Source organism: Cannabis sativa, chromosome 9 (assembly GCF_029168945.1).
Source record: "Cannabis sativa cultivar Pink pepper isolate KNU-18-1 chromosome 9, ASM2916894v1, whole genome shotgun sequence".
NCBI classification, from domain to species: domain Eukaryota; kingdom Viridiplantae; phylum Streptophyta; class Magnoliopsida; order Rosales; family Cannabaceae; genus Cannabis; species Cannabis sativa.
The window spans coordinates 7,577,979-7,599,270 of NC_083609.1; the positions used below are offsets into that span (position 1 = coordinate 7,577,979).

General features: G+C 34.4%; 2 protein-coding genes across 3 annotated transcripts; both read right to left on the bottom strand.

The window, feature by feature from the left end:
• Nucleotides 1-675: 675 nt before the first annotated feature.
• LOC133031209 (uncharacterized) lies at nucleotides 676-1,618 on the bottom strand. The gene is made up of 3 exons (XM_061104651.1): nucleotides 1,564-1,618; nucleotides 1,029-1,308; nucleotides 676-937 (listed from the first exon to the last, which is right to left on the bottom strand). The coding sequence occupies exons 1-3, from the start codon at nucleotides 1,616-1,618 to the stop codon at nucleotides 676-678; spliced, it is 597 nt and encodes a 198-aa protein (XP_060960634.1).
• Nucleotides 1,619-4,124: 2,506 nt separating this feature from the next.
• On the bottom strand, nucleotides 4,125-8,011 carry LOC115723254 (uncharacterized). 2 transcript variants are annotated; one of them, XM_030652697.2, is made up of 3 exons: nucleotides 7,816-8,011; nucleotides 7,592-7,654; nucleotides 4,125-7,331 (listed from the first exon to the last, which is right to left on the bottom strand). In XM_030652697.2, the coding sequence occupies exon 3, from the start codon at nucleotides 7,152-7,154 to the stop codon at nucleotides 4,416-4,418; it is 2,739 nt and encodes a 912-aa protein (XP_030508557.2). In that variant the 5' UTR covers nucleotides 7,155-7,331; nucleotides 7,592-7,654; nucleotides 7,816-8,011; the 3' UTR covers nucleotides 4,125-4,415. The 2 variants fall into 2 exon arrangements, with proteins under 2 accessions (XP_030508557.2, XP_030508556.2); XM_030652696.2 differs by lacking the exon at nucleotides 7,592-7,654.
• Between the last annotated feature and the right edge of the window lie 13,281 nt (nucleotides 8,012-21,292).

Consider the following 21,292-nt stretch of genomic DNA (forward strand, 5'->3'; position numbering starts at 1 on the left):
TTCTTAATTTTAAAATTCGTTTGGTTTTCCACCTAAGTTTTCCAATTTCTAAACTCTTCTAGACACTCATCCTTAGTTGCTAGCAAGTAGGTCCAAACACACCTACTATAATTATCAACTATTGAAATAAAATATTGCTTACTGGAGTGAGTAGGAACTTTGTATGGCCCCCAAAGATCAGCATGCACATATTCGAGTATCTTTTTAGTGGTATGCCTTGCCGAAGTGAATTTCAGCTTATGTTGTTCCCCTAGAACACAAGCTTCACAAAATGGTAAGGCACAAGAATTTAAATTTTCAACTATATACCTTGTTTGTGCAACTCTTTGAGGTCCTGTTCACTGATATGTCCAAGTCTGTGATGCCACAACTTCATATCTGATTCTAGTCCTTTCACCATACTTGCCTCTCCGGCTGGAACATTTTCTCATTGGAGAACATATAAACCGTTGATTTTTTTTCCTTTCATCACTACCAAAGAACCTTTGCTGATCCTTAAGCTTTCGTGAATGGATTTGTATCTGTATCCTTCATCTTCAAGCGCACCTAGGGATATGAGGTTTCGTCTAAGTTTCAAGATGTGCCTTACATTTGTCAACACCTTGATTTCGCCATCATACTATTTGATGGCAACCTTCCCGATTCTAATGACCCTACAAGAATGATCATTTCCCATTAGAACTTTCCTCCATCAATTGATCTATAATCGAAAAATGATTCTCGACTTGGACACATGTGATAAGTGCATCTAGAATTAAGGATCCACTCTCTATTCATTGAAGATTTTGAGATGGAGGACAATTCTCCATCTGTGGAGCAGTCGTCACCATCTTTTGCGGCTGCAACTGAATCCGTCCTGTGGTGATGTTGCTTATCCTTCCTATCTCCATTATGAGATTTGTTGAAGCCTTGTTGTTCCCTGTACTCCTTGCAAAATCTTTGCAAGTGTCCAGACCTTCCATAGAAGTAACACTTTTGAGTTTCCTTATTTCTGGAGTTTGATTTTGATTGTGAGTGATGGTGTTTACCCTTCGAACTTCCTTTCTTGGGAGATCTTCCTCTTGCCAAGTACACTTCTTCTTTCTTGGATTTTTTTTTCCAATTGCAATTCGAAATCTTTCAACTTAAGTACGGCAAGAACCTCTTCCAATGCAATCACATCTCTGATATACTTGATGGCTGCCTTAACTTCTTGATATGCGATTGGGAGTGGTCTCAATAAAATGATGGCCTGACTTTCTTCATCAATCTTGTGATTTATGTTAGCCAAACCTACAACAATCTCATTAAATCTATCTATATTATCATCTAAAGAAAGTGAAGAAATCATTATAAAATCGTATAACCTTTTAGCAAATTGATCTTGCTAGCTATTGATGGTTTTAATTATAGTTCTTCCAATCTGTTCCAAACTCCTTTCGCTGTCTTCTTTGGGATGAGTTTTCTTTTAACAGTGTTTGATAGATACATGATGATCGTGTAGTACGCCATCTCCTCCATTTATGCTTTTTCTTCTGGTTTCTTTTTTGCTAATAACTTCTCATTTCCAAGAACCTTGGATACCTTTTGGTGCACTAGTATTCCTTTCAAACTTTCTCTCTATAGCGCAAAGTCTCATGTTCCATCAAATTTTTTCAATTCGAATCTCATCATTGATGACAGTTAAAGTTTCTTCAAGAATTGTAGTAGAAATAATCTTGATTCTGTGTTCTTGATCGATTACCAAGCTCTAATTTGTACGAAAATTACAACTAAAGATGTAGAATTAAATCAACTAACTTTTAAACAATCACAATTAGTAATGACAAGGTTAACAATTCACGACTAACAAAATAAGAAAAAAAATAGGGATGAATAAAATATCAAAATTAGAAATAAAAATTAAAGCAAGAAATATAAATCGACACAGAGATATATATTATTCATGATCAATAGATCAATGTTATCTATGGCTCTAATCCAGTTTTGGAACACTACCTAAATCTTCTTTATTAATTGAGCAAGAACAGGCACATTACAGTCGAGATCGATTCTTTGATGAGTTCTCTCAAAGTGTTTCAACTCTCACACTCTTACCCAAGAATCTTCTTCATATACGGAAGATTTTCATACAAAACCCAAACTTAATCTCTCTCTTTCCTTAGTACCTTTCTCTCTCTACCTCTCAATCTTTTCTCTCTTTCTCTCTCAAATCAATCTGGTTGATCTAAAGTTCGTCGTGTCCTTTAATGCTTAAGTGATGGTTGTATTTATAGGCTTAGGATCAAGATCCTAAAGTCGGTGGTTGCAAGAAGTGAGATTGTTAAGTTAGTCTTAACTAACTTAACCAACTTTCCTTTGAGCGAGATCTCCATGTCAGCATAAGTATGAGTGTATCCAGAAACATATATAAGTTTTCGGGATCACGGACCAAAGGCACTCACTGAAGGAGCTTCCGAATAGGATAAAGCCAGCTGTAGTCGACTATCCAAAACTACCTTCCAAGAGAAAAAGCTAGCCATCTGAAACTCCCCTTCCAAAGAAGGACTAGCTTCTTGAAGACCCTTCCCGAAAGGACAAGAAAGCCTTCCAAGACCTGTTTCTGTGTGTGAACAACTTTCCTGAAAAGTCTTTTGAAAACCTTTTCATTTAGAGGAACTATACTACAAATATATTTTTTTTACTTTCAAATTATGTAAAATAATAAAAGTAAAACCATGTTGTTAATAAATATATATATTTTTAATTACATTCGAAAACAAATACAAGTTAAAAATAAAGTATAAGCAGAACAAATTAGGAATAAGATTATGCCTTTTGCCCCGGCCTGGCCGCTCATACCTACAAGCACTCTTAAAAGCTTCTTTAAAATTTTCAGTTTGTATCTTTATTTTTTTTCAAATGTTTCTCTACATCTTATAGAAAAAAATTTGATGTATAGTGTAATATATAAAATTAAAGTAACATTAAGAATATGAGATTTCAGTGTGTATTTTAAATGATAGAGTAGAGAAGTTGATGGGAGTACTCTAAGAGCAAGTACCACAAATTTAAAGGGCGAGACATCTTAAATTGACATCCCTAACGGCAATTTGGGCTGCACTAGTGCTGGCACACCATAGGTGGTGTGTGTGGTATTGAGAAATGTAGATTAAAGAGCAATTGTTTGAACCATGCAAGTTCAGCATTAACTTTAATTCAGTATTACTACACGAGACAACTCATTGCTTGGCAGAGGACTAGGATATGAGGTATTCACCAAGAAAAACACAAAAACTACATGAAAGCTGTAAGGTGTTAGAAATTAGAAGAATTAGGAGCAGTGAAAGTTATACCAATTATCCCTTATCTTTGGCATTCTTTGTTCACAGCAAAGAAAACCAACAAGGCATTGTATATATGTACGAATCATGTAATGATGTTCCATTATGTTGAAACAAAGCTTTGGTTACAAAAACAGGTGTAGGTGTGGACTTTGACTCAAGCATGTGAGTGAGATTGTGCCAAAAAAACTAACGTACTTGTGTTGACATAGATGAAGTTATCCATAGTAGAGTAAGTAATAACCGAAATGCCGGCCACGAAATGAAGAGAGCCAAGGTCTCTAAACACAGATTTATGGTTCAGAGTTTATATGAAAAAGCATGTAGATGACATAATTTGAATTTTGCAGCACCAATAAGGAAGTTATCAGAGTATACAAAACCACAGCTTGCAAATAAATGTGAGTAGGATACTCACTGTGGTTGGGAGTGAAGAAGCTGTTAGTAGCAATAACTTGTGGCGGAGCAGCGGTAGTTGGAACTGGTGTCTATGGCAGTAGATGCGAGCCATGAATGGAAATGAATGAGTGCATAAAAGAGAAGACAATAAAGAAGAAAAGAAAAAATCAAGAGGTCTTTTAGGAACGTAATGGCACTGTTCTTGAATTGAGATTGTATGCAGCTTATACCAATTATTATTAATAATTATTAGCTAGAAAGTTTATCAGTTGATAACAAAACAAAACAAAAAAGGCTTGTCTAAAAGTCTGAATGTTTTATTAGAATTATATGAACTTTCATGCAGATTCAATCGAAGAGAAGTAAAAGATCTCCTAATTAGTAAGAAATTGGTGGAAAAAGAAAAGCATTCACAAATGGGTGTGTTAAAATCTACTTCATACATTTATGAGTTAACCAAGAAAAGAAAGTTCTTGAACGCAAAAATATAAAAACCAGAGTTTTAACTTTTAAATAAATGGAACTTGGGGCTTTCACAAAGAAATATCAAGGATCAATACATAAACCATTAGTTGCAACAAAAAAAAGTGCAAAGATCCTACTTTCTCTGGAATGCAACTAGCTAAACCATGGATCCAAATAAGAAATTGCATAGTGCAGAAATCTTTTGTATCAAGTAGTGCACCTTTTTATAAGAAGCTTCTGGATCTAGGTTTAACAAAAAAAGTGGACTGGCAAGGCGGCGGTATCAAGTTCAAGGAAGCCTCTATACTTGCCACCTCTCTCCTCGGTGAGACGGAAGGCAGGAACTTGGTGAGAGAACTTGAAAAAATCAACCTGGGGAACACTCCATGTAATAGCTGATCCTCCCTCCTTGTGAGTCTTAAATACTGAGCTAAAACCATCCACACGTTCCAGAACTAAAACATTTATTAGTAAAACAGTAGCTGAAAGAACTTCCACTATGTCATATTCACAGTTTTCCAAATCACTAGAGTTGAGGTTGGGATTCCAGTTCCTGTACAATGCCCAAATTTCACCTTTCCCAGGGAGAATGTCATACTCATTTCGTCTACCTGTAGGCTCTGCTTTTACTAGATGCGAAAAAGAAGTTACATCGTCGTAAGCCTGACCCTCCTTTGAAACCTTAAATCTACCGCAAGAAACAGGCATGTCCTCATCAGACCATCTAGTAATGCTTGAGAAGGCGATAGATGAAAGCCATGAAATATGCAGTTTGAGAGATGGGTGAAAATCAATTTTCTTAATCTGACCATAGTATTTTGGCAAACCATCCTCATCACTATACAATGCCCAGATCTGACCCAGCTGAAACTTATCTTTGGATTTATCAACATCAAAGTTGTAGAACTCAGGATCTGGGATTTCCACTTTTTGTGGGCTTGGAGCTGGCATGTCATGCTGAGGCACCGAATGGTTCATTTGTGTGTCACTGTCTTTAATTGGAGGCAAAGCAGCAGGATCAAGTTCGAACGATCCTATTGGAACTCCTCTTTCAGTACCTTTCATTTTATAGGACGGAATCATGTGGGAAAACCTCAATAGCTCAGCTGGGGGAACAAGAAATGTCTTCTTTCCCATCATTTCCACCCGACTGAAAATACTCACAAACCCATTTACTTTGCTCAATAGAGCAACATGTATTCCAACATCAGCATCATAATCAAACAAAATTTCAACATATTCATATTCACACTGACGATGTGCATCTCGATCACTACTCCAGTTAAAATCCCAGTCCTTAAAAAGAGCCCAGATCTCCCCCTTTCTTGGATATATCAAAAAACTATTTTTACGACTACCTTTTTCCCAAGAAACTAGATGAGAGAACATAAGACGATTGTCTGTTTTCTCAGTTGCCCCAGACTTGAACTTACCACAAGAAAATGGCATGTCTGCAGATTGCCATTTTAATTCGGACTCATTAGCTGGCTCTGGCTCTAACCAGTTTAGGAGCACATTGAACCCGGGAGAGTAAATCCTTTTGATCTGAGCATAGAACCTTGGCATGGCATTGAAAACATCATAAGCAGCCCATATCTGCCCGACTGCAAAACACCCTGCTTTCCTGTCCTTTTCAAAGTCATTAAAATCTGGATCTAGATATTTATGGAATTCCTGGTCTGATGTCTCCTCCAAGCTTGAATCAATATCAACACAATTTTCAGAACTTTCTATAGGCTCTTCACTCTTACCGGCCTTGTTTCCGTTAGGTACACCTTCTTCTTGTTTAACCCCTTTCTCATCTACTTTCCCATTAGAAGTAGTATCATCAGACAAACTTGTAACCTTCGCTGACTTCTCTTTAGATTGATCAACATCCTCCCCCTCAAATTTCTTCCCTTTTGCCCTCTTTGGACTCACATAGCCACCTTCATCATCACTTAAATTTTCCTTGTAAGAGACATGTTGTTTATGGCGTGAAGATCTTCGTCGATTTTGCTCTCCAGAAAATTCAGACATGTTCTCATCAATTGACATATCTTCTTCAGAGTCGCTGCTACTTTCAGAGACTGATACATCAGATTCAGAGAGCTCGCTCTTATCTCGAGCACGTTTCCTTTCTCTTTTGTCATTCATCTTTCTTCTGTCAACGCGTGAAGTAGATGATGCCTTCTTACCTGCTTTTTGAACAGATTCTGGATTCAAACTCCCAGTGCCAAAGTTTCGACGGACATGTGATTCCACTTTCTGAGTACTGTCTTTTCGTTGAGGGAATACTGGTTTACTAAAATTAGCTGCTGCTGGTGTATTTAGGTCACATGCCACAAAAGACCTCTGGCAATTATTACATCGAAGAGATTTATTAAGAACGTCTTTATAGTACTGGTACCTTACAAAACAAAAGGTGCATTCAGTCCAAAAAGTTGTTCTGGGATCTAGGTTCCCTAGATTAACAGGTTGTTGCTGCTGCTGATTATGAGCATTCACACCAGAGAAGTTGCCTCTACTACTGTGTGGAACCACAACCACATTTGAGGTCCGATTGACCTGACGAGCAGGAAAATAAGTTGCAGCCCTTCTGCTCATTGAACACTTGCGTCTCATATTATGCATGAGGCGCTTATCTTTGTCCAATAGTATTCTCTGAGCTTCCCCAATCAGCTTAAAAGCAGCTTCAGCACCAGCAAACTTATTTTTATCAGGATGAAGTTGGAGAGCAAACTTCCTATATTGCTTCTTAATTGTAGACTCATCTGCATTCTCCTCGACTTGAAGGATTCCATACCAGTCCATCTCATCCCCTGTTATTTTATGTTCGGCAGAGCAATGTACATCACAGACCATAAGCAACTGAGAAATATTCTCAACATCAGGATAAAGTTGTTGGGCCTTCAAAGCAATCTTGCGAGCTACCGCAAACTCCTTACTTTCCATCTTCTTTTCAGCAATCTCCCTGGCCCTCAGGGCCTCTTCCTTATTACACTCCATAAATAATAAGGAAAAGCTGAACCCAATCTAAGGAATTAAATTGCTTGGATGTCGTGAAAACAAAATTATTACATCAGAACACCAAATTGCTTCTTCAACAACATGCCCAAGTTCATATGCTTGAAGCCTTTATGTGCATACTAAAGACTCTCCACCAAGACCCTTTACAACACAACCCTGCAAATAACATTTCCCCTTTACACCAATTAGATAAATAAACATATAAATATATAAATACGTGACTCTCCAAAGCCAAACATTTCAAACTCTGACAGTAGAAAAATCCCAACACAATTCAAAATAAATAAATATAATATATATATATAAAAAAAAAAACATGGCTAACAATTTTGACTAATCAAAACCACTCCACATAGATAAAACAATTTCCATTAAGTTACTTAAAATAAAACGCTTTTCCTTCATATTCGCCTTACATGTACTAAACCCTAGGAAAGGAAACTGAATACTGTAACATCACAGATCCCACCATTCCAAAACTGACCTCACATAAAAAAGAAAAAAATAGTGTGAGAATTTTAATTCATTAAGAAAATAGAGAGAATATGTTTGAGTTGCATGAGTAATTTTCAACAAAGATCTTTTTTCGGTCTCACAACTAGTAATACAAATCTGTGTATATATATTGTAAAATACTTACGTGTAGCTTCTATGGAGAAACGAGAGGCCTTTTAGCGTCTGGGGCCTGCGGCGGAGGACGACGACGGGAGCGGAGAGGGTGAGAGCAGAGAGTTCCCCCCGTTAGGTCTTAGGTCGCCGGAGAAGTGAGATCAGAAAGACGAAAAAGAGGGATAGGGTTTTCTACTCCTATACTAATACTACATCGTTTGTGGGTGTTTACTTGTTTTACATTATTAAATAAAAAAAATTATTTGTAAAATGACCATTTTACCCCTCAAAATTTCTTTGTAAATGACCATTTTACCCCTCAAAATTTCTATGTAAATGACCATTTTGCCCCTCGAAATTTCTGTTTAAATGACCATTTTACCCCTCGAATTTTCTATGTAAATGACTGTTTTATCCCTCAAGAGTGAGGATGCTTTGAACAAATTGTGGGCTTATGTGGTACATCGGGTTGGATTGGATCGAATTGTTAACTGGATTAAGTAAAATTCTCTAGCCCGAGAATGAGTCTAGAGAATTTATTTCTTTTTCATAGGGTTTTGTAACAAAAGATGACTACACATATAATCTATTTTTTCTTTTACCAACTTTGAGCTCGCTCTCGAGTGAAATAACACTACTTGTTAAAAATATATTAGGGTTTTTTGTTTGTCTATTTCTATTAAAAAAAAAAAGTTTTTGGCAGTTAAACCCTCCTAACTCTCGTTTTACTTGCACTTAATCCCCCAAGCTCAAATTTTAGCATCGAAACGTCCAAACTACTGAACTGTTAGCAAATTTAAGGTGTCATCTGGTTAACTGCCTCCATGGACGGTTAATGTGTACACTCTTATACATGTGACACGTTTATATTGATACACCTATTATTATTATTTTAAAATTAAATAAAATTATAAAAATAAAAAATAAAAAAAAATATTATAAAGTTAAAATAATTTTTTATAATTTTTAAATAATAATATTAAGTATACTAATATAAATAGGTCACGTGTACAAGAGTGTACACATAAGCAGTCCATGTTGGTACTTAATTGTGAAAAATAGATGGGAGTGGCACCTTAAATTTTCTAACAATTTAATAATTTAGAAAGTTTTACCACCAAAATTTGAGCTTGAAAGATTAAATTCAAATGGAATAATAGTTAACAGAATTTAGTTGTAAAAAACTCTTAAAAAATTAATATAATCACGCAAATTTTATATTCTTATGATCATCAATCTCTTATATTTTACATTTTATATGTTAAAATTGTTATACCAAAATCATATGTATTTATTATTCGTGCTATGATATGATTTGTTGGAAGCTAAAATTCACAATCAATCGATATTATTCGTACTATTTTCTTTATGATTGTGAATATCGATTCGTTGCACCAACAATTTGTAGAATAAAGAAAATAGTACTTGAAAAGCTTTGGAACACTAGGGTGGTGCCACTCAAAGTCGAAGACACTCCAATAGTCCAATCAGCTTGACTGTAATGAAATATAGAGAAAAGAGAAATACTATTAGCAAACTACTACATATTGTGATTGAGCGTCAAATTACAAGATAAAAGTCACCGGTGTTTAAAGATTCTGGCTAAACATTTAATAATAAGAACAAAAATAATATAAATATGATATCATAATATAAGATAATTTACGGTCAAACTCTCTAAATTTTGAAGTTTGGCACGATCAACCTCCTAGACAGAAATAGTTAGGACTGAACCTCCCAATTTACAAAATCGTTTTGCTCTATGCTCCTTCTGTCCACGTTGGTATGTTAGTGCCAAAGTAGACTATCACAATGTACACAAGTATACACGTGGCAAAGTTGAACAAATTGAAATTGAAGAGCTCGAAAGCTATGAAGAAGCAATTTCAGGTGGAAACAAGTCTAAATAACTTTAGACCATGGATGAGGAGATGGATTCACTCTAGAAGAACAAGACTTGAGTAGTCATGCTGAAGCCGGAGAACGAGAAGATTATCGAGTACAAATGGATTCTTAAGGTGAAAGAGGGAATCAATGAGAATGAACCAGTGAGGTTCAACCTAATTAAAATTGATTAGAAACATAATTAATTCTTTTTTTGTGACAGTCAGTAGTCCCATGATCCGTAAGGGAAAATACCGGGTAAGCTGTGCAATCCCACATCGCCTAAGGAAGGTCAAGTGTGATGATTCTGAGACTGTGTAGTTTTGGGACAACACAGTTGAAGAGGGCTTAAATGGATTGATTGGTACTACATATATCAACAGGATACATCTTGTTTTTCCGTAGCCCATCTCGAAAGAACTCCACAGTTAAGCGTGCTTGGCCTGGAGCAATTTCAAGATGGGTGACCTCCTGAGAAGTTTTCCCAGGAAGCGTGCGAATGAGAGCAAAGCACGCTAGAAACACTCGTGTTGGTATGTAAGGTCAGTCATCAGTCCATGAAGCAGCCAGAGTGACGTACTCATGTATAAGAGCCATTCATTCCGTGGGTGTAAGGGCCCAATGGAGGCTTGAAGCGGGGACGTTACAAAAAATATTTGAAATTATATTTTTAATGAATTATTTTTGAATTAATTTAGAAAATCTACATTTAGTTTAAGAAATAATTCTAGATAATTGATTTCTAAGTAAAGTAGTTTGTATTTTTTCTAAGTATTTCATTAAAATAAAATTAATATTTAAATTAATTTTTTTATTAAAATCAAGATATTTTATTATTGGATCATTTATAATATCTAATTGAATGAGAAAATCAATTTAAGTTGTAAATTAATTTAATTAATTTTAGATCAATATAAATTAGAGTAATTTTCAAAATTATTTTACTTTATTTTAATTTAAAATTTTGATCTACGTATTTAATTTTAAATATATTAAAATTTCAAAATTGATTAATATATATTTTGAAGGAAAAAAATTGACTTGAAAATTAATTTTTTTTATTAATTTTGCACCAACTTAAATTAAATAATTTTCATAATAATTATTTAAAATTTAAACTAATGATGGAAAATAACTTTTATTTTTTCAAAAACAATCTAAGTTATAATTTTATATGTATTAAATTAAAATTTATATTTGGTTTATCTAAATTATTAATTTTAATTAAATAAATATATAAATTAAAATAAATAAATAAGAAAAATAATACTTAAGTCGTCAATTAATTGAATTAATTTAAGATCCACTTAAGTTAGTAGTTAAAATTAATATTTAAGTATTAAACATTAATTTTTGATAATTAATTTTATGAAATACTAAAGTGATATGAAAATTTTATATTTAGGTAGAAAATTAATTTTTAGACCTACGTAAATTAAGTAATTTTGATAAAAATTTATACTAAGGTTGGAAAATGAATTTATTTATTCTTAGAAATTCCAAAGATAGTAATTTTTATTAATATAGATTAAAATTTATGCTTGGGATATAAATTTAATTTTTTATAATTATTTTATTCCTAAGTTAGTAATTTTATAAATAAATATATTATAATAAATGACAACATAAATAGTTGAATAAAAATACTATTTTCTTCAGATAATGAGTTTTAATTTAAAGACATTCGATCTCTATTGTTTGTCTTACATGATTATTATTTGTACTGGGATATATCCCCAATAAATAGTCATCCATTAGATAATAACCATGTAACACTATAAGATCTCGAAAGACAAATATTTTGTATATTCATATTTTATAGTAAGCTCACCCTAATAGTGACTACTTAGAATTGGGTTAACAAGTATGAAACATTGGTAGTAGCTCATAAAATGAGATAACCTTGCATTCTGCCCAATACGGGACAACGTTTGATTTTTATTTTGATCGAATAAAAAGTTGCTAAAATAGTGTCTATTTTAGATGAGCTAACTACTCTATTTAACTGATGATATCTTTGCACCGTGCCCAATACAAGACACTACACTATATATCATTTATTTAAAAATCTTAAAAAATTTGAGATATGTTTGGTTTTAGTATTTTTTTGTATCTTTCATATTTAATTATGTGTTCAAAATTTTTTGAATATGTGATTTGAATTTATATTGAACCAACATTGATTTTTGTTATTAATCATGTAAAATTATGTTCGAACACCATTGTTGGTCTAACTTAGTTGATTATTTTTAATGGGATTCATCCTCAATAGATGGCCATCCATTAAACAGTCTAAAGGTGTTAGATCTCGACCAATAGATGTTTGTAAATACAAAATCTAGTTGAGTCATCACAAATAGATGACAACCTAGACTAGTATTTACAATACTGAAATAATGGAGAACTAATAAAATAAGAGTAACTTTGACTCTTGCCTAAACGAGACATTATTGGATTTTTATTTTAATTGAAATTTCTCTTTAGTTTTCTTCTTATCCTTTTCATTAAGAAATTTTTAGAAAAAGTACATCATTAGAGAATAAGGTTTATAAATGTATGCTTACGATATTGCTATATTTTCTTCCAAGAAAATGAGTGACACGGATGAACATATTCTAAATATTCTATCGAGAAATGATAACCACCCTCAAATCTTAGAAAAAATCTACTGCTTAAAAATGTTTACATACAAGGCAACTTAGACTTTGAGTTGAATTAGTATTTTAGATTCTAAATAAAATTTTAATTTTAGTTTCCAAAATACATTAAACACTATGATACAGCTTTCACAAGTTTTTAATATCCATTTCTTTCATTGGATCCAAATAGTATTAAATGTATGGAATATAAGTTTTGAATTTGTGACTAAAATCCATTTGAACTATTCTAAAAACATTTGTGTAACTAGACCTAGGAATCACAAAACATCAAAAGACTAAAATGTCAATAATATATCTATGGTATTTACATCTTGTTCATAGTAGTTTTGACAAGATTCTCTGCAAAGAGAAAATGTGCCAATATCCACTTGGAAGTATGTCCATCTGCATTTGAACATATAAATGTACATTCAAAGGTGGATATGAGTCATCGTTAAATTTTTAGATGATTATTCTAGATATTTAAGTTATGCATAGAAATTTTAAATGTTTGTGAAATTTCAAAAGTTTCTAGCAATGGTGAAAACTAGTAAGGTAAGTCGTTAAAAATCTTGCGAACAAATAGGGGTGAAGAAATATTTAGTTATGCAGTTCAAAGATCATTAAGTTAAAGTTTGAATTATATCCAAACTTACCTCCCCAGAACTTTGGTATCGCATTTTGATGAAAATGGTAAGGTCTATTACTAGTTACTAGCAGTTGCCTGAGTCCTTCTAGGGATATGCCTTGGAGACAGCAAACGACACTCTATGTCGTCCCACCTAAGTCTGATCCCAAGACAACCTCAGAATGATAGAATGGTCATATACTTAGTGTACACTATTACTAGATTCAGGGATGCCCTGATCATGAACTTAAGGAAGGCTAGATTTGCCAGCTGAGGTTTGAATGTTTGATAGCTATTATAAAGTGATTAGAGGTGGACCATACTATGCTCATTAAGAAGAGAAAGTGTTTGTTTCAACAAATACTACTCATATAAGAACATGACTATATCCGAATACAAAGTAGCAAAGTAGAGGATATACTAGTTGATTCAATCCCAAAGTGTTCCATCATCTTATACCATATAAGATAGTCTCACTGTCTCTGTTGTATTGACACAACCGAAGAGTATACCTAGTTGTTTACTTACTCTGGTGCAAGCAACTTACTTTAGTAAGATGCTAGAGTATTTTTTCAATGGGTAACCCTAAAGGAAGTTATTTGACTCCCATACATAGAGTATATTTATCTAAGGAACAGTTTTAACTATTCCAGAAAAGATAAGAGACAAGAAAATAATTAAGCATCAACAGTGAGAGGCCTCATGTATGCTCTAACATGCATTAGACTTGACACCCGTTGTTTAGTAAGAGTTATAAGTAGGTATCAATATAATCTAGGATAGGAACAGTGGAAGGCAATCAAATAAATTTTAAGATTAAGGAGGATCTATATGTTAGTCTATAATCCAGGTAGCTAAGTGTTTTAAGGATAAAATACATTGAAGGGTAAAACGGTAAATTTGTCCCTTCTCAATGTAAACCGTCTATAAAGGATCATTGATTGTTTAGATTAAAATAATAGATAATTCATATCATATCTATATTTGATATATTGAGCATTCTATGTAATCAAGATTGCAATTCTGAATCTATAGTGGAGTCAGGAAGAATTAATAAGCTAAGAAATTTACTTAGTAAATTTTGAATTTACTTATTAGGAGCTTGGTTACGTAGGCTCATGGTTTACATATTGTTTGGGACAATATCATATTTAGACTCAATTAATTGATTTAATAATTCAATTAGAATTCGAAGATAGATTGTGTCTTATTTGAGAATTTTCACAAAGTTTGGGCAATTTTTGAGAAGAAAAGAAAAATAGAGATTTATTTATTAATTAAGATACTTTGTGGGTCTAATTAATAAATATATATAACTTGTATTTTTTATTTGATAATTATTTATAATTATTAAAATAAAATTTGGCATTTAAATAATTAAAAGAGAAATGTGGTAAAATAGAAAAAGGCACATTGTTTCATTAAATTGAAATAAAGTGGCAAAAATTTAACTTTATGGCCCATAAGAGAATTCAGCCTAGAGTAGATTTAAAACCCAAGTTTTCTATTTAAGCCTGTCTCATTTAAGTCTAACCCTATGTTAATGACTATATAAAAAAAAATAAAAAAAAAGAGAGAGAGAAGAAGCTAGAAAACCTAAATGTCTCATCTTCTCTCTTCTTTTCACTTTGAATTTTCGAAAAATCCTATGCCATAGAATTTCAAAAATTTCATTTCTCTCTCTCAAAGTATGTTCCAAAGGTGAGTTAAGTATCACCCCCCACACTATTCAAGGTGATACTCAGACCTTTTGTAGAAGATTATGAAGGAAATTCAAGTTCAGTACTTGTTACTACTCTGCAATAGAAATGAATAAGGATTAGAGTACTAAACGAAATGAGACATTATATTTCGCTGCAACTAATGTAAGAATATCTAATCTCTTATGTATTTATTTATCGTTTTAGCTTTATTCATATTTAGGATGTTTGATTAATAGAATATAATTAAATATACATGTTAGTAAATTAAGATTTTGATAAAATAAGTTTCAACAATAATAGAAGAACTAGGTGTTGATTAAGGTTCTTAATATCCAAAGCAATATAAAAATATGTCTTAATAACATACATAAAAGCGCTATAAAATGCATTAATATGAAAGTCTAAAGAAATACTTACATTGGTTGTTGGTGCTATAACTGGCAATGGTGGACTCTGATCTTCAGGGAAAGAGTGAATTAAGGGGATTGTTATTTCTCCTCCCTCATCCAAATAGCTAAAATTTTCCTCAACAATATCCATGATGTCCTCCTAGTGAGAAACATGTTCCCGATCATCCATATTATCATCGTGATCATCATCATGTAATTCATCATCTTGTTTATCATCATCCTCAAAATCTAATGATATCTCTACTGTCTCAGATACACTATTACCAGATTGCAGACTGCACTCACAAGTTCAACTTCATCATTCTGTGCTAGATCACCCCACTTCACAAACTTGTTGAAAAAATAATCATTTCATAATGCCCTTGTGGACAACTACATATGCAGTTAAATCACAATCTGATGCCAGGTCCTCCAATGTACATTTCTCCAACTTTTCAACTGTTGTTTCAGGATTATGCCTAACAACTCCATCAACTGTCCACTTCACTGCAAATCTTGGATCTGGCTAGACCATATATATGTTTGTCTTCCTGTAACTTCGAGACCTTAGATCATCCAAAATTAAATTAATTTTAGGCTCTTCAACCACCATGGAACCCATATTTAACTGTTTCCCTTTTGGCTTAAAAAGAAAACAAAAAGGAATCTGTATCCCAACTCTCTAACTATTTCTTCCAGCACCAATCTAGTGAAACTTACTGTAGTTGTGGGAGCATCTACTTCGAGTCTGCAACAATATGGCCTTTTGAAGCCTGAGAATAGAGGTTTGCCTAAGAATGGTGTGGGATTGTTCAACTGGGAATGGTGGTTCGACTCTTTGATTTCGTTGACAATGGAGGTTCGAATTATTCGTAGTTCAAACAGTTTCTAAAACTTTTTTTAGAGAGATTTTCTAATATAAATTTCCTTTTCAATATTTTATATTGTTTTTAATTTAATTTTGTTTAATTATTTTTCATTCAAATTAAGTAGCATTTGGTTGGAGGTAATACAATGGACTGGAATAGAAAAAAAACAATTTACATTCCATTCCTTTAATTGTATTTTAAAATATTAAAATATCATTCTAATGGAATGACCTTTCTACTATTTTTAGTAGAATAACCATTCCATTTTAAAATAGAAGGAAAGATCATTCTAATGCAAAATTTTAAAAAATTTAATAATTTTTTATACATTTTAAATTCTATTTCATTTTATTCTTTCTTATTCCAACTCATATATTTATATCTCTACCATAATTTTTTTTTTCTTGACATGGCCTTTAGGATAGTGGCCTGACAGCTAAAATATAAATCCACGTAGGCATTAACAAGGTCAAATAGACAGGAAAGTGATTTTGTTAACAGTTGTTCAGTAAATTTGACCATAAAAAAATTAATTGTAGAGAAAAAGCATTAAGGGGAAATGTAGTAATATCCATTAGGCTTTTCTCTCTCTGGAGTCTTCTAGGAGGTATGCGAAACTGTTTCATGGTTGTTGGTCTGGTCCCAATTATGGTGTTTCTCGTCCACCCTACTCAGTTAAGTGGTGGTTTTCCTTCAACTCTCCTTTCTTTTTGTCGTTTTAGTTCCTATTCTTTCATGATTAAGAGCATTAATTGCTCTGTGTGTTATCTCCTGTTCACACAATCCCATCGTATTAATTGCAAGCCACCCCTTTCTCTCTATTCTCTTTCTATTTCTTTGTTTTACTTAACTTCTGGGGGTTTATGTTGGGATCTTTGGCATTTATTATCACCTGAGCATATCTCTAGCAATCTTTTCTCTCTTGAAGATTGGAAAATGGGGGCGAAGGTCTGGGTTTATGAAGATTTTACTAGCCTCATCATCATTACACCTCTTCAGGTGGAGGCTAGGGATGTGACTAGGGGCGATTCGAGAAGGCACTTACGGGGCTTCTGGTTTTATCTATATATAGTAAGACTAAGGTATGGATCATGGCACTTCCCTTTCATCTTCTTAATTCCTTGGTTTGCTTGTTTGTGTTCTGTGCGTTTCTGTTTTGGTTTCTTTTTATTCATGGATGATTTTCTTAATACCGTTTCCAATACTTTAGTCTTTCCATCTGATGAAAACACTATTTTTACGTATGATGCTAGCTCTTCCTCTTCCACTCCTGCTACCATTAGCCTTCTTCTGAAACTCCATACCATTAGACCATATAATAGGCCCTCTTTGATGAAAACCCTCTCTGGTATTTGGTCATCACAGTGTAGGTTCCCTGTCTCTGTCACTGAGCATGCCGATGGTCTGTTCCTTGTGACTTTTGGTTGTGAGGGGGATAAGGGTCGAATTTTAGAAGGATAGCCGTGGCATTTTGCTCAAAGTATCACCATCTTTGCTGCTCCTGAAAGTTCTTTCCCTATTACCCCTGATACTCTTCATTATGTTCCTTTCTGGATTCAAGTTTATGGTATACCTTTTATGTGTAAGTCCTTTGATTTAGCCCGTTTTATTGCTGCTGAGGTTGGGGATCTTATAGAAGTGGATAAGGACACTGTCAAGGAGGGTACTGGGCCTTATTTAAGGCTTAGAATTCTTCTTGATGTCAATCTTCCTATTAGGAGGGGTATGAACATTAGATTCATACGCATGGGTAGAGAGTTTGTCAAATGGATTGACTTTAAATATGAGAGGCTCCCTGACTTTTGTTTCTTCTGTGGTAAACTTGATCATACCAAGAGGTATTGTCATTTTTACCTTCAAAAGTGTGATGAAAGTCAAGGCGAGCCACTTCTGCCCTTACTGTTATCCTCTGCGTGGTAAGGAAAAAATTGTGGACAAAGGCTATGCCTTTCACTGATACCCTCACCCTCACTGCTATTCTTGTTGTTGATCATGCTCACATTAACCTTAATCTTCCTACTCGGAATTTTTTGGATAATAGTATCTCTTTCCATCATTTACGGTACATTCTTGGTAATTAAGATGCAGTTTTCTCGGTCCTCATACTTCTTCTCTTGTCATGATGCCTACTCCTCTTAATCCTAATAGTGGTCATGCTTTTCATGCGGTCTTAATCCTTTGTTGCCACCCTTTGAGGCCTTCGGCATTCACCTCTTATTCCGCGACTCTTTGGTGGTTGCTACCCTTGTTGGCACTAACATTATGCATTACGTGATATGAGTATCTCGACTACTCCTGTTGCTGAGGTTGTCTCGGCTAGTCCAGTTGAGACTGTTGGGACTCATGCTGAAGTTGGCCAACCTGACTCGTTGGTTCGTGGAAAAGGGCTGGCTTCTGCTTCGGGAGTTAAACGCCCATCTTTCCATCCTCAGCAGGTGGTTGTTGGTGGCTCTGTCAGGTCTCAATTGAAAAGAGCTCGAGCTGGGGATAGAGAGGAGGAATCTTCATCTGCTTCAACGGACATGGAACAGGCGGGTGGTGCGTTGCACACCCGCCCAGAAAAATGACTCTTATGTGTTGGAATGCACGTGGGTTGGGGAGTACACGTGCATTCAGAAGGCTCTCCCTGCTTGTCAAAACTCACTGTCCTGATGTTCTTTTTTTGATTGAACCCGTTTGGTTGTTGGCTCTGTTGATAGGTTTAAGATTGGTCTTGGTTTTGACCATGGTTTTTTTGTGAAGGTTATTAACTTTTCTTGTAATCATATAGACTGTAATATAAATATTAATGATAATGAACTGTTTCATTTTACTTGCTTCTATGGCTCTCCTATCTCTTCTCAAAGACCCTTTACTTGGGCTCTCCTTGATAAACTTTTTTTCAATGCCCCTAATCTTCCTTGGTTAATTATTGGGTGATTTTAATAGTTTTCTTTCTTATGATGATAAGCTAGGTAGCACTTATTATGATAGTAAGGATATGGATAACTTTTCTAATTTTGTTCATAAGTTTAATCTTTCTCCTTTGACGTTTGAGGGTAGTAAATTTACTTGGCATAATCATTTGGTTAAAGAGCATCTTGACTGAGCTATTAGTTCGGCTACTTGGAATGATCTCTTTCCTAATGCATCCTTGAAACATCTTTCTTTCTTTGGGTCGGATCATCGTGCTTTAAAGTTGATTCTTAATGATAGTGGCCCTAATTCTCATCCTAATTATAGAAAGAGATTTCATTTTGAAAATATTTGGCTTGAGAACCCTGATTTTTTCTCTGTTGTTAAGACTGCTTGGGATAGTCGTCCTTTCAATAACAATGCTTTGTCCTCTTTTCATTCGTTTTTGTCTGCTCAGGACTTGTGCATTTCGGCACTTAAGTCTTCGAATAAAGAGACCAATTTCTCCATTAAGTCTTGCATCTCTGATCTTCAAAAGGAAATCGCCTGCATTCAGGATACTCCTTTTGCTGATCCTGAGTGTCGTTTTCGACTTAAATGCCTTCAATCTGAGCTTGATAGTCTTCTCTATAAAGAAGAAGTCTATTGGAAACAAAGGGCTCGAACCCAGTGGCTTAAGGCTGGTGATAGAAATACTAAGTTCTTTCATCGTTTTGCTTCTAAACGTAAGAGGAATAATACTATCAAATTTCTCAAAGATGATCATGAAAATATTTTCTCTGATCATATGGATATGGGAAATTTAGTAGTTTCTTATTTCTCTGATCTGTTTAGTTCTGATGGTAGTGATGTTGATGCCATTAGCCTTATTCTTGGTTGCCTGGGTCCTCCTTTGGATGACTTGGATTTTGCTTTCTTGGATAAACCTTTCACCTTTAAGGAAGTTAGGAAAGCCCTATTTCATCTCTCTGGGGACAAGGCCCCTGGTCTTGATGGCCTTAATGCCTACTTTTACCAAAAGAATTGGTCAACTTTAAGGGCTGATTTTGCCAAGGCTGTTCTGTCTTGCCTTAATGAGGGGGTTGATTTCTCGGCAGTTAATACTACCCTTATCTCTCTTATCCCTAAGAAACAGAATGCTCATACTCTTAAGGATTTTAGGCCCATCAGTCTTTGTTCTACTCTTTATAAAGTTATATCTAAGGTTTTAGCTAATCGATTAAAGGTTGTTTTAGATAAGATTATATCTCCATTTCAAAGTGCTTTTGTCTCTGGTTGAGTCATATTTGATAATATTCTTATTGCCCAAGATATAGTTCATGCCATTAGTTCAAGAAAAAAGGGGAAACTAGGTTGGGCTGCTCTAAAGTTAGATATGGCAAAGGCTTTTGATAGAGTTGACTGGCATTATTTAGAGAGTCTCATGTTTCACTTTAACTTTCCTTCTAGATTTGTTTCTCTTATTATGAAATGCATCTCAACTACCTCTCTTTCTTTTCAGATTAATGGTTCTGTTCATGGCTTGATTCATCCTTCTAGGGGTCTTAGACAGGGTGATCCTCTTTCTCCCTATCTGTTTATTCTCTGTGCTGAGGGCTTTTCTGCTCTCCTTAGGGCAAAGCAGGATGCTGGTTTACTTACTAGCATTGCTATTTCTAGGAATGCTCCTTCTTTATCTCACTTGTTTTTTGCTGACGATAGTCTTCTCTTCTATACAGCTAGTAGTACTTCTTGTGCTGCTCTTCAAAATGTTTTTGATATCTATTCTAGGGCGTCGTGTCAGGTCATTAATTTTTCTAAGTCATCTATTCTCTATTCCCCTAATACCCAGCCTGATATTCGTGCTGTGTTCTTCTCCTCTTTTAATCTTGAAGATAGACCATTTATATGTAAATATTTGGGCCTTCCTTAATGCTTAACTCGTTCTAAGTATCACTCGTTTGCCTTTTTAAAAGATCGGGTTAATTCTGTTCTTAGGAGTTGGTCTTCTAAGTGTTTTTCTCGGGCAGGTAAGGAGGTTTTGTTAAAGGCGGTTATTCAGGCTATTCCGGCTTATGCTATGTCTTGTTTTCGCTTGCCTGTCAAACTTTGTAAAGGTATTGAAGCTGTGATGGCCAGATTCTGGTGGGGATCATCAGGGACTTCTCACAAAATACATTGGAAGTCTTGGAAGTCTTTATGCAAATCTAAATTTTTAGGAGGCTTGGGTTTTCGATCTCTTATCCATTTTAACCAAGCTATGCTGGCTAAGCAAGCCTGGCGAATTTTTAAGAACCCTTCTTCTCTCCTTGCTTCTGTCCTTAAGGCTAGATATTTCCCTCGTAACGCGTTTCTTGAGGCTAAACCTGGTCACAGCCCTTCTTTCACTTGGAGAAGTATTCTCTGGGGTAGGGACTTGCTGCAGTCGGGTCTTTTATGGAAGGTGGGAGATGGTAGTCATATTAGGACGATTGAAGACCATTGGATCCCTAATAACAGAGTTAAGTTTTTCTCTTCCAATC

What these genes read in the sequence shown, in the direction of transcription:
- LOC133031209 (XM_061104651.1), bottom strand. Translation starts at nt 1,618, where the DNA reads ATGAGACTTTGCGCTATAGAGAGAAAGTTTGAAAGGAATACTAGTGCA. An exon ending in GAATACTAGTGCACCAAAAG is followed by an intron (nt 1,309 to 1,563) that starts GTATCCAAGGTT and finishes CACTTTCTTTAG; the next exon opens with ATGATAATATAGATAGATTT. An exon ending in CAAGAAAGGAAGTTCGAAGG is followed by an intron (nt 938 to 1,028) that starts GTAAACACCATC and finishes ACACTTGCAAAG; the next exon opens with ATTTTGCAAGGAGTACAGGG.
- LOC115723254 (XM_030652696.2), bottom strand. Translation starts at nt 7,154, where the DNA reads ATGGAGTGTAATAAGGAAGAGGCCCTGAGGGCCAGGGAGATTGCTGAA.